This window comes from Pezoporus occidentalis, unplaced genomic scaffold (assembly GCF_034315485.1).
Source record: "Pezoporus occidentalis ecotype Australia unplaced genomic scaffold, CSIRO_AGI_Poc_V1 ctg72, whole genome shotgun sequence".
Taxonomy (NCBI): Eukaryota; Metazoa; Chordata; class Aves; order Psittaciformes; family Psittacidae; genus Pezoporus; species Pezoporus occidentalis.
The window spans coordinates 647,404-659,960 of record NW_026916072.1 but is presented as its reverse complement, the minus strand read 5'-3'; the positions used below and the strand labels follow the sequence as shown (position 1 = coordinate 659,960).

General features: G+C 44.5%; 2 protein-coding genes across 3 annotated transcripts in view; one reads left to right on the top strand and one right to left on the bottom strand.

Moving 5' to 3' along the window:
- Positions 1 to 1,792, top strand: part of SNRPA1 (small nuclear ribonucleoprotein polypeptide A') — a 116,606-nt gene extending 114,814 nt beyond the window's left edge. Inside the window, exon 8 of the mRNA XM_062642570.1 lies at positions 1,780 to 1,792. Coding sequence (XP_062498554.1) covers positions 1,780 to 1,782 — 3 coding nt within the window. The 3' untranslated portion in view covers positions 1,783 to 1,792. The remainder of the gene's footprint in view (positions 1 to 1,779) is intronic.
- Positions 1 to 12,557, bottom strand: part of LRRK1 (leucine rich repeat kinase 1) — a 77,034-nt gene that overhangs the window by 12,825 nt on the left and 51,652 nt on the right. For both annotated transcript variants that reach the window (XM_062642564.1, XM_062642565.1), the window contains 9 exons: positions 12,157 to 12,433; positions 9,065 to 9,236; positions 7,483 to 7,646; positions 6,068 to 6,207; positions 4,250 to 4,499; positions 2,658 to 2,824; positions 1,505 to 1,702; positions 563 to 840; positions 176 to 370 (listed from right to left, as the gene is read on the bottom strand). In XM_062642564.1, the coding sequence (XP_062498548.1) occupies positions 176 to 370; positions 563 to 840; positions 1,505 to 1,702; positions 2,658 to 2,824; positions 4,250 to 4,499; positions 6,068 to 6,207; positions 7,483 to 7,646; positions 9,065 to 9,236; positions 12,157 to 12,433 (1,841 nt within the window). The remainder of the gene's footprint in view (positions 1 to 175; positions 371 to 562; positions 841 to 1,504; positions 1,703 to 2,657; positions 2,825 to 4,249; positions 4,500 to 6,067; positions 6,208 to 7,482; positions 7,647 to 9,064; positions 9,237 to 12,156; positions 12,434 to 12,557) is intronic.

Below are 12,557 nucleotides of genomic sequence, written 5' to 3'. Positions count from 1 at the left end.
AAAACTCTCATTTAAGTCAAGAGCAGTTCTGGGCTAAATCAGCAGGAGCAGTAAACGGGCAAACAAGCTGTCTGCTGTACCAAGAACAAGCTCAGCAATCCTGTGTGAAGAAGGCTGCTGGATCCCTGTAGCTGTAAGATCAGAAAACACTGGTCACAAAAGGGCTCTCTTGTACCTTTTCTGGCTTAGTGTCCCAGCACTCCATCATGAGTGCCTGCATCCTATAGAGCTGCACCTCTTCTGGCTGCCCAAGAACAGGACGGATCCCTTTAGACAGCTTCTTTGCAATCTGGAGCTGGTGTTGTCCTAGCACAGGCCGCTGACCGGACAGCAGCTCATACAGGACCATCCCGTATGAGAACATGTCCACCTAGAGCCAGAAGCAGAGGAAAAAACAAGGCAAACCCCTCTTGGTGAATGGAGAAGGAAGGAAGGAAGGAAGGTCACAGTGGGAAAGCCAGTGCTGCACACCATGCATGTGTAAGGGAATTCAGCCCCATGCATGAAGCCAGCACCCACTGCTGTCGCACAGGAGCTGCCCCTCTGGATACACCACAGTTACCTTCTCATCATAGACTATGCGAGGCCTGATCTCAGGAGCTTGGTATCCTGGTGTGCCCTCCACGCCAAGCGCGCCTTCATGGAACGACTGCCGGGAGATCCCATAGTCAGAGAGTTTGATGTTGATGTGCTCCTTGACATCCAGGGACCACACCAGAATGTTGTCTGACTTCAGGTCACAGAAGATGATGTTCTTCTTATGCAGGTAGGCAAGGCCCGTTACAATCTGGTACGCTATTTTGTGTGTCAGCATGTGTCCCAGTGGCACAAAGGAAGACCCTGGCCCAAAGGAACAGCCTGTCTTCAGTTCTTGTAATTGCAACAACTGCTTTTTTCACCCCCTCCTTTCTCTTTTAAACTCAGAGCAATAACTAACAACCTTTTAAAACATCACTCAATGTCAGGACGTGAAGTGACACTGTTCATGTTACTATTCACATCTGACAGTTCTATTAGATTCTTTTTTTAAACCCTTTCACTTCTAAACCCCTAAGTCTTCTGGTTAGAATTAGTGTCTTACCGAAAGCTGACACAAAGCCAAGGTGCCAAGAGGGTCAGATGGCCTCAACCTATCTGGGAATTAGTGTCATTCATTTGACAGTGACAGAAGTACAGATAATTATGAGGGAATTCAGAGTGCCAGACACCCATCTGCAGGGGGATGAACACAGCATTCCCCATGCAGCACTGAAGAGAGATGCACTTTTTAATTTGCAGAGAAATTGAAAATCCAGGTCTCCAAAATAGGCTTGAAAATCCTGAGCATCAACTTTTACTAGGTTCCCAAAGGCATGGTTTAAGAGCAATTCCATCCCTCCCACTTCCCCTAGTCTGGAAAAAAAGCCCCTCTAGTAAACCAGGCAGTAATTTAAATGCTGTTGACCATTTGCCACTATCACGACTCAGAGAATGAGCTCTCCCAGGAGGAAGACCCTGTTTTTACCTTTGGAGTTTTCAGACAATACAGTGGTGAGGCTGCCCAGGGGGGCCAGCTCTAAGGCAAAGCAGAGAGGATGGATGCTGATGCCAATAAGGGAGACGATGCAGGGGTGTTGCAGCGAGTGGAGCATGCTGGCTTCCTGGCGAAACTCTGAGAAGTTCTTCATGGCATCCATGGCTCTCAGGTGTTTCAGCATGGTATCTGGCAAGACACACAAACCCCTTCTTACTCCCCAGCTGAGAAACCAAGTCAGAAACTCTTTGCAAGGTGCTAATCACTGAGCAAATGCCAGAGGAGGAAGGCAGCTTGTGGTGTTACACCAATAACTAGGCTTTAAGTTGCATCACAGAACGGTTTGGGTTGTAAGGGACTGTGCTTTCTGAAGCAGGGACTCTCTGGGTATGGATGTCACATTGCAAACCCTCTGGTGAAAGGAGTCTTCCCTACCCTTCCCCAGCTGCCCTGCCAGAAGAGGGACACTTCACAGTAACTGCCCTTCTGGCACAGGCCACCACAGGCTGCTCAGGCAGGCTTGGTCTTTCCCAAGGTTTTCTGTCACTGTGACAGCAGCTGATCCACAGCTCAGGGGTTCGGGAACAAAAATGAGGAAAATGAGGCACTTTTCCCTTTCCTTTGTCCATGGACTGAGGCTCTGCTGGAAATCTGGACTTGACAGACAGCATGTGCAGTACTAGAGCCTGTCCCTGCCTAAAGGAGCTGGCAGCCTGAGGATTTCCAATTTGCTTTCTGTAGCTGCTGGCACAGATGGAGTAAAAGACTTATTCAGAGGCAGAGACTCACAAGCCCTTAGTACAAGCCCATGCAAATCCACACTTCTCATTGCCAAATAGCTTGGGAACAGGAGATGAAATCTTACTTCCCACCCCAATCAAGGGCTCTGCCTTGGCATCCTGAGTCCACCCAGCAGGAGAGATGCTTCCAGTAGTGCCAATGATCTTCATTGCTAAAGTGCTTTCATGAAGAACTCGAAGATGCACCCTCCTCCTCCATGGAAACACATCAATTTTGCTATATATTTCATAGCTGTATTTAAACAGGTGCTGCCAGCACTTTGGGAGAGCAAAGCGTCTTTGGTCTTAGCTTGGGATAGCAGCCTGCAAGAGCTGATTCCCTACACCAATGCTGTTCACTGTACCTGCAGCTGAAGTGGGAGAACCCTTGTATTTTTTAATCTGAAATCTCTTCACAGCCACTGGTTTTCCTTGGTACCGTGCCCGATATATAACGGTCCCACTTCCACCCTGGCCAAGAACGTTGTTTTCATTTTCACTGCATTCCAGTTTGCTATTTTCCAGGAACAGTCTGCCAAAAGGAGATCGGGGCTTTTTAATTAAAAGTTTCAAAGATGTTGTAAAATCATGTTTTTAATGTGATTTCCATTTCCACAAATCCCTACTTGGTTCTTGTCTTATCTACTGAGAGGACCGGATCACCTAAACTACCTTGGTCATCTCAGCGTGCTCTCTGCTGGCTCATGTTCCACAGCAGGTTTCTAGCAGAAAGAAGTCACTTGGGCCAATGAGCAGAAAAGTCTCTTTACTAATTTATCCCACAAGAATCAAACAGATCTGGAAAGCACATAAGCTCCTTTTCCAAGCAGATGACAAGGTACAGCTATTTGTACCATTTATCTGTATTAATGATTTCTTTGCTTCATTTCCCTCTCTTCTCCACTGAGGCAGGACAGGATGTTTATGAACAGCTCCACACTCTGAAACCTGATTATTTAAATCAGCTAGCTGTTCCCAGGCTGCAATTCATCACTTCCCCACTCTTCCAGAGACTACTTTTACAGCTGTTCACACTTCAAACGTCTCCACTCGCCTCATACCCGTCAAATAACTCTCTAGGAGATAGCACTGTGAGGAGAGTTGTCGTGATGAGCTGATGGGGTGTTTGCCCAGTGAAATGACCCCAAGAAAGGAACAGGGGCCAGTGGGAGCTCAGAAGACTCTGACAGCAGCCAAAAGGGCACAGTTTGGTCTAGAGGTCTCATGGCTCTGCATCGGGCACAGAAAGGTCTGAGAGAGTGTGAACCAAGAGACATTGATATCTTGTCCTGCCTGCTGTCAGGAGGTCTCTTGCTCTACACAGTAAATAATAAGGGGTGTTAGACTGAACCCATCTGGGAATGCTGTTAAGCTGCTTAAAGATTTGGCAGTGCTGCTATGGGTAGGGAAGAGCCGTTTCAGCTGTTCAGAACTGCCACACTACTACACAACACATCCAACAGCCCTCAGCCAAGCAGGAGCCTCGACTCAGTGTGAATCCTCTAGTGGAGTCTAAATTCACTCACCTACAGGCTCTTAAAATTAAAGGCGATTTCAGTGCCAATCTTGTGACACAGCAGCACTTCCTTTTGGTTTTGCCATATTAAAATCTCTTTTCTGGGATCCTAGAACAATTCAAACTACAGAAAGCTCTGGCCAGAGTGCTGGGCAATGCATGACAGCTGTGGCTTTAAAAAGGGACTCTCATATTGCGCCACAGTGATCTCAAAGGACCCCCTGAAGTGATGACTTGGGTCAGCACACAGTGATTGTCTGACTGAGTGTGCTGACCACCAGCAGTGCAGTTTGGGATGAATTGCCAGAGCAGGCATTAAGAGTGGATGAATTTGTTTCCTGTGGTCAGTATGTTCCTCTAGCAGAGATTATTTAGGAAAAAGATCCAACTGAATTACAGAGGTACACTGAAACTTAATTAAAGACTATTAAATAACATTACCTGGCAGGAAAATCAGTCATGAAAAGCTCTGGGACCAGCTCTTGGAGAGAAACAGGGATGTCAGGGTGGTTTGGACATGTGATGTAGTCCAGTTCAATGGCAGTCAGGACACAGTCCTCCATGTTGAAGTACTGAGCGTCCTCTGCCCTCTCACCACACTCATTCTCCTCCAGCTTGGAAGCTGCACAGATGTGGCAGGGCACATACTGCTCCATCAGCAACGTGCCATCACTCTCAGTGGCTGTGAGTGCTTCAAAGCAAGCAAGCAAACAGAAAACAAGAACATAACCCACACAGACTGATAAAGAACAACAGCTCCAAATACAAATGTCTGCAGTCACTACCTGGATCCACTGGCTGAAAATGGTCACACTCACAAAAGCAGCAGTTTAACACTGCTGTGTATTGACTGGAGTAAGAAAAGAGCTTTTTCCAAAGTGTACACAGATAGCAGGGACAGTACTGAGGAGACAGGATTGTTGACATAACTGAACAGCTACTTTGCTTTGGTCACAGGTAACACACAGGCTCGCAAAGAAAATATATTCAGGACCAGTAGAAACTCAAAGTATATGAATAGAGCTTTGGAGAGAAGTTCCTAAGTGCTGGGTGTCTGTGAGCTGCATACAAGGATCAGTGTGCATGCTAAAGAGCACGACCATGCACTGGAAGTACAGCAACTGCCCAGGAGCCCCAGCCGCATCTGCTTTGCAGACTGCAAACTGCCAGATGGCTTCATATGGAGAGCAGGCATGGGAATGGGAATGGGCTGGGAAGCATGGAATGCTGTGCTCAGGCTGAGCACTTCAGGTGCAGGCTAGGAGTAAGCACTCACCGACAGCACCCAAGTTAGGAGCACAGTTACCGTGTGCTCCGTCATGGGCAAATTTTCAGCCCCTCCAGAGGAAACATGGGTTCTACCAAAGGTAAACCTTTGGGAGGTTTACACCTCTCCCACTAACTGCAGAAGGATTAGAGGTGACAGGTTCCATTAAATGCCTACAATTAGGCAGAGTGAATATGGGCCGTAGCCTTCAAAGTCATGACTCTTTTCAAGCTTTGGCAATAAATGTTATCGTTATTTTAATCCAAAGGCAAATAAAACTTTCTTTTATCTTCATAACACACAGAACATGAATATGTGAGAGTGCACAACTGCTTCCTCCAGAGAACCTCCAATTAAGTGATTTTGGCACTGTTTTCTAGCCCAGTGTGGGACAAGAAAGAACACTTCAGATTTTGTTTTGGTTTCAAACAAAGTGCATTGGGGTTTCAAAGAGCCCGCTGGGTAACAGCAGGATCTGTGCTAATCACAGGAAAAACAACTGCAGGAGTCAAGGAAGTTACCTTGGCACAGACTTCTTGGTATCATATTCACTCATGCCTCTCCTATCATAATTTTATAAATTACAGGGTGTTAGAAATGGTGGACAAATGCTGATCCCAGCTGATGCCAAAATGAGTTCTGCCATTGAGGGACAGAGCCAAGTAGTTTGGGCCAAATCCTGCCCCTGCAGTGAGCACTGGAAGAGTCTTCTGAACTCGTACAGAAGCAGGTCCTGTTTGATCTGTAATATTTCACCTGTGCTTACCGTGACTGACAGACTGAAAGACACAACGTCTAGACCAAGGTGTGCTGGCAAAAAACCCTAATCTGTCTGCAGGTTTATCAGCTTTTACCAAATGTTATTGGCTTGAGAGTGTCAGAGCCTGAGGGGTCCTCAATTAACACCCAGTATTGTGCACCTGGAGAGCCCTGTCAAAGAGCCTTCTGTTAAAAAAACCTAATACTGCAGAAAATTACAGCAGTTCTCTTACCAGGAAACCACTGGTCTATCAAAGAGTTGACATGATCCGTGATGAAAGCCATTGCTGAAAAGTCTCTCACTTCTGATTGGGAAATGATTTTAATTCCACCACTTTTTTTCTTTTTCCAGTTCACATCAGAAGACTCGACACTGTGTAAGAAAGCCAAAAGACAGCCCCATGAAGCTTTGGTGAAGCATCAGTGTCAGCAAGCTTGCTTTCTCGCAGGAAACCTGAATTACGTAACAACATGTAGTTCATAAGTAACCAAAATTAAAAGCCAGCTAGCTTTGAGGATGATTTTCAATCCAGTCTGCTCTGCAAATGACTTTCAGAACAGAATTCTTGCACAGAAATGCCAATTGCTCACAATGGCTGAATGCTACAGAAGGTCAGAACCAGAGGAAACTGTGGCCTAAGTGAATTCAGTCTAATAGAGACTTTTGACAGAAACGCCCCATACAGAATGATGGAGGGTTAAGAATTTTATAAATCAGTAATAAAATTCCAGTGATTTTTTTATTACTACAACTTCCAAAAACTGTTTGGAAGAGCTTATGGACATAGTTTTTGTGTAATGCCTACAAAAGCAAACAAACCAACCCCAAACTCAACCCAAATCCCCCACCCGTTTCATACAAAGAGCCGAGTTCTGTAACTCCCTGAAGTACATAGAGAGGTAAGAGGCTGACCACCACCATGGTCCAGAATTAAGGATTCCAGTGTGTGATTTGCAGTGTCTGGGTCCAAGTCTCTACTCAGCCACAGACTGCATAGATGAACTCCTGAAAGCTACTGTGCCCTTCTGGTTTCCAACCATGCAACAGCACCAGTGGTTCCTCCCTATCCTGCCAGTGACTGAAAGAGCAAATGCATCTGCAGATACTACAGAGATTAATGTCTTAAGTAGTTGCCTACTCTCTACATTTGTGAAAGAACATGGACAGCAGGTTTTCCTCCAGGCTTGCAGCCAGCACACGCTCTGCCTTGGCCAGCTTAAACCTGTTGTCCACAGTCCCTGAACCCGTCTGATAGCACAGAAGCACCTCCATTGATCTGAATTATTGTCACACTGTGGTGATGCTTTAGGATTCAGTGGAAAAGCCCCTGATGCAATGAAATCTTTGCATGTGATAATGTATGATTTTACACTGGTAAAGAGTTCTGCACCGAGTATCGCTTTGTTTTCAGGCCTCTTTAAACTTGTGGCTGCAGTAACACATTAGGTTGATATATTCAGAACTGCAAACAATCAGGTACTCATCATTTTTGTCACCAGCTGTTACCAGATGAGTTATGTCTAACAGAGGAGCCTCATTTTCTACTGATGAGTGAGCATATACCATGAGTTAGGCTCATTCATCTCCATTCAGATGATGTGTTTCATAGTCCCCTGTCATGCATGCTGCATTATGAACACAAATTACCTAAGATAGCCTCCATCAAAGGTAACGAACAGACCTTCCTGCCAGTAAACAGTGTGAGTCCTTTTGACTCGGAATGTGCTGCAGCGGTTCCTTTGGGTGCCTGTGAAGCTGTAGATGGTCACCTTTTTGTTTCTTGTCTTGGTGTTCTTCTTGTTTTCAAAAAGCTGAAACAACAGAAAAGCATGAAAGTCATTAAATCATTGAAATTTCTTTATAAGCATGTTGGTTTAATCAAGCATTAAGGTGACTTCATGTTTTGGCCTTCACAGGTGCTATCATACCTTTGCCATTTAAGAGCAACTTGTGATCATAAAGAATTCAGTGATGGAATGAAAATACACACAGTAAAAGTTGGTATTATAGCATTGAAAGTATTTTTTATGCACTCAAAAAGTGAAAAAAAGTTAATTCTGTAACTGTGCCATTTGTTACATCAATTCTGCATTTGCAGAAGTCTTACAAGCCTAAAGAAGAGCTAAATGTTCTAGTGAATGATTAAGTCTGCCCTTAATGTAGAGTTAACTTTTCCACCTGTTTCAGTGGGAGGAAGATGGCTTTTCTCCAAGACACTTCAAACCAGCACTTGGAGCAAAATGTATCTTAAAACCAAAGACTTATCTGCAGAGCTCCACTGTAATCATTGCTCTAATGCTTATTTGTCTGCAGATGGGTCTGATGCCTGGAATCCTTTTCATTCACTGCAGTGAGGACTGGATGAGGTCCCTAGCAAAGGTGCTCTAGGGTTACATAGTGCCCTTGAGGATGTAAGCAAGGGGTTGCCAAGACAGTCCATTAAAACAGATAAAGTTATTACATGGTTTGAGAAGCTTGGAACACTGAGGGCCTTCCAAACCCAGGCATCATGTTTTCCACGTTCTGTACATCAATGACAGGACACACTTTAAATGGATAGCTGCTAAGAAGATACCACAGTAGTACTAAAAATATTTTGCAGGTGTTTATTATGGTTTCCAGCAGGGCTATGTTTCTATGTTTTCAGATATAAGCTGCTGCAAAAATAAGTCTGTAATAACATTAAAATTCACTTAGCTTTCAGAACCTTACAAGCACTGCTTTAATGATAGGCATACCACTTGCACTAATAGGGTGCCTGTTTGCACTCATTATCACATTAAGGCAACAGTCCTGTAATTTTCTTCTCATTTAAAGCCATATAGATTCAGATAGCTGACTTTAGTGGAGCTATTCCAGATCTCCTCTGGCAAATGATGTGAGCAGAGCCTGGCCCACTGGAACAGTCATAGACAAGAGCCGCAGGCAGAACTCCAATTACTTGTAATTGGAAGATGCTGGAGGTACCAAGACCTTCCAGGGGATCATGTTATAAAGAGGCTGTGGAGAACACAGGCTTTCTTCCCAAGTGCCAATCTGTTGTTCTAAATGACACCTACTGTGAAAACAGAATCAGATTTTGATTGCAGAGTCTCATTTCTCCTTATTTACTAAAATAACATTCTTGAAATCTGTGACTGGAGAAAGCTGGATATGAAGAGACACCCACTTAACACTACATTGAACAACTTTAGCTGTCTTTTGCTTGCAGTGAGATACAGCAACCTACCTGGAGGTCCATCTCGGCCAAGCTTATTAACATTCGGGCTATGAATCTTTGCCAAAAGCCAACTGGGACAAAACTCATCTTGAAGACCCTTTGGACCGTGTTTGTGGTCTGGTGACAGAGCCCATGGATATCTAATGCTGGCTTGGTAGGAAGCAGATGAGGGAGGAGGTAGCTGAAACACATCAAATTCAATAGCTCAAATTTTAGCTACAGCTTGTAACAGTGAGTACATTGTTACTGGATAATAAGGCGATTCAGTCTCCAAAGAGATTTTTAATGGCACAGCCTACTGCATATAAAAAAGCTTTTAGACTAAAGGCGTTGCAGCAATACATGGAGAAATTCATTTACACTATGGAAGCAAGCAGAGGCAAAGCAGACATTACATAATTCAGCCAGGGCTATTGGACAGGGCTAAAATTGATGTAATGGGCAGGACATTTGTGTACTCACAAATTAAATGCATTAAAATATACAAGTCATTAGAACAGCTGTGATGTTGGGACTCATTATTTTAGTATCTTTACTACTCTGGTAGTAAGCAGAGAATTACAGCTGTATTACAGCTGTGCTCCTGTGTGGAACAGAAGATAAATGCAAAAAGAACCCACAGCAGCTCAGCTTCAGTAAGCCCAGAAGGTGGGGAGAGGAGGTAGTGTGGGAAGTGGCAGTGAGGCTGCAAGGGCTGGGCTGCTGTGGTTCTCACCCCAGTCCCAGGATGAGAGCATCTTACAGGTCAATATTACAGGGTTTCCTGCTGCACCAATGCTGCAGCTGATGGACTCCCTACCACATCCCTGACAGAGTCCTGGGCAAGAGTGTATTTTGCCAGACTGGTGTCAGCAGAGATAACACTTGTCTTGCTCATTCTCCTCCTGCAACCAGGTTATTAGCTTCTTTGCCCATGTGTAGAGGAGACTCAGTTCTATCCAAGTCAGAAGTAACAGAGCTACAGTGGTGTAGAGGACCACAAAGCTGTCAGATCTACCAGTAAGCTCAGAATATTCGTTTGTCCTGATCTTTAGTATTTGGGAAGCTTTTGGAAGACTAAAACTGTTTTGAAAACAATGAGTTTAGGGCTTTCAATACCTGCCAATAATCTTTTGACAATGATACTCTTCAGTACCAAATACATTCCAAAATGCCTATATGATCAAATAATCTTACTTGCTTATAAGCAGAAACACTACTGCATTATCAGTGTTGAGCCTGAGAAAATGCATCGGCATCTGGGACTCATCGTTGACGGGCATAATGACAGCAATGAGGCAAATGGCCAAGAGGCTTGACCAAAATAACAGTGGTAGGGTCTAAACACATAACTAGAACTAATGCTGGGTCCAAATCCAGTGCTTTAAGCCTATTATGTTTTCTCTCTAGCAGCTGCAGTATTCTGTAAAACCTGAAATATCAGCTCAGAAAAAACAGCCATCACGAGACAACAGCTCTCTCCATATGTCACAGTCCATAACATCTGATGACATTTTATGACTGAATTATCCGATCCATGAAACATCTTTGGAATGTAAAACTGATAAAGATTTCTCTTCACTTATAAATTACAGTAAGAATGGACATACTTTCAACCCTGTTTTAACAAGCAGAACAAAGCTAAATTACAAGCACCTTAGGCAGAAAAGTGGAGTGCATCAAACTACAAGCTCTTGCTCTGTAAAGGTAGTGGATGCATCGTATGACAGCCAATACATTTTCCCCAGCCCATCCAAGAAAGGGTGTAGGAGAATAAGAAGGCCAGTGAGGCCCTTCTGGACCACAACTATATAATGGATCATAATACAGATGGTGATTCGACGCTCTTGAACAACAGCCAATGCAAATTTTGAAACTATGTGAAACATGCCTGCATCCACCCTTTCAGAACAGAAACTGGCAGCTGCCTCCTCTACTGACTGCACAGAAACTCTATCTGGCAATCTATACAATAATTGCAGAAGCACAGAAACAAATAACTGCTCTGTGTCTGGCTAGTACATTAAATTAATCCAACCTGCTAAGAGTTACAGTCCATCAGTGGGAAGAATATTCTGCTAATGTGGCTTGGATTGCTCTAAAAAAGATTGGGCAGGCCATGCAAAAGCAGTTTCCTTGTTCCCGAGGCACAGACAATGTAATTGCCTTGGAGAAAAATGGCAGATAGTGACAAGAAGTCCAAAAGGCATTTTGGACTAAGCAGAAACATTGCTGCTTTATCTGTGTTAAGCCTGAGAAAATTTGTTGGCATCCGGGTCTGGATAAGTGACAGGCATAATGACAGCACAGAGAATGCTGCACTTGTGCTGGCATTCAGAGCTCCCAAGAGGCTCAGGGTGATGCAGCCGTGCTGTCCTGGAAGGGCAAGGAAGTGAAATGCAAATGCCACATCAAAAGTGCAATACAACCACGGTTTCACCGCTAACGCAACAACAGGCTGTCGCCAAGCAGATGGGAGAGAGAAAAATAGCAGGGAACTTTGCCCAGAGGAAGAGGGATTGGGGGGCAGATGGGAGGAGGACTCATTAACATTTAAAGAGAATGAGGTTTCCTAGACCATTTCTAGGAAAACTATTGATCAACACCTATTGAGGCTAAAAATGTTGCTACTGAAGCTCCACTCTCCTGATTCCACTAGAAATAAAACATTGCTACATAATTATTGATTACCCAGAGTTTTCTGCCATACTCTGGACTGAGGATCTTTCACTGGAAACAGATGACTCCAGCCCATCTATGTTTCAGGCCTGGCAGCCAGGAGCCTCACATCCTCTCTCAGCTGCAGCCATCCTGGCTGAGCCCTTACAGCCTCATTGCCACATCCCTGGTGGTGTCATCGCCCTTCTGTGCTGGTGGCTGAGACTCTCACTAACCTCAAAGCACTGAGTGGACAAAGACCTGCTTTGGAAAGTTTTCACACTAGCTTGTCTAGACCAAAGGATGCTCATGACAGGAAATACAGCCCAAATGGATGGGTGCCTTCCATTACACTGTTTAATGCACTCAAATATCTTCTCATAGCAAGATCCTTGTCAAGACAAACTCTGATTAAACAGACATTCTTCTCCAGCCTGGCTAAGCATCTCTAACCATCAACATACCTGTTATTGGCCACTGGTAGTGCAATTTCAAACTTGGCCAAGAACTGGAAGTACTGCTCTTCAGTTTGCTCAGTGAAGCCTGTCCCAACCAGCAGCATTCTGAGATCCTCTGCTCTGATGACTCCATTCTTAGCTACAGACTTGGAGCTCTTGATGTTGAAAATTCTCTGTAGACACTCTGAGAGCCAGACAGGGTCAAGGAAGTAGAGGTTTCTCAGGCCATGGCTTGTGTCTGGGAAGTGCAGTAGTGTACCCGTTTCTATGAGAAAATTAATTGCTGCAAAAAATAACTGTAGATTAGCACTAGACCAACATTAGGAAACCACAGTGCAGATGACTAAGACTATGAGGCAGTCTGTGCACTTTTAGGCATACCAGATACAGCCAGCACATAGCCAGGT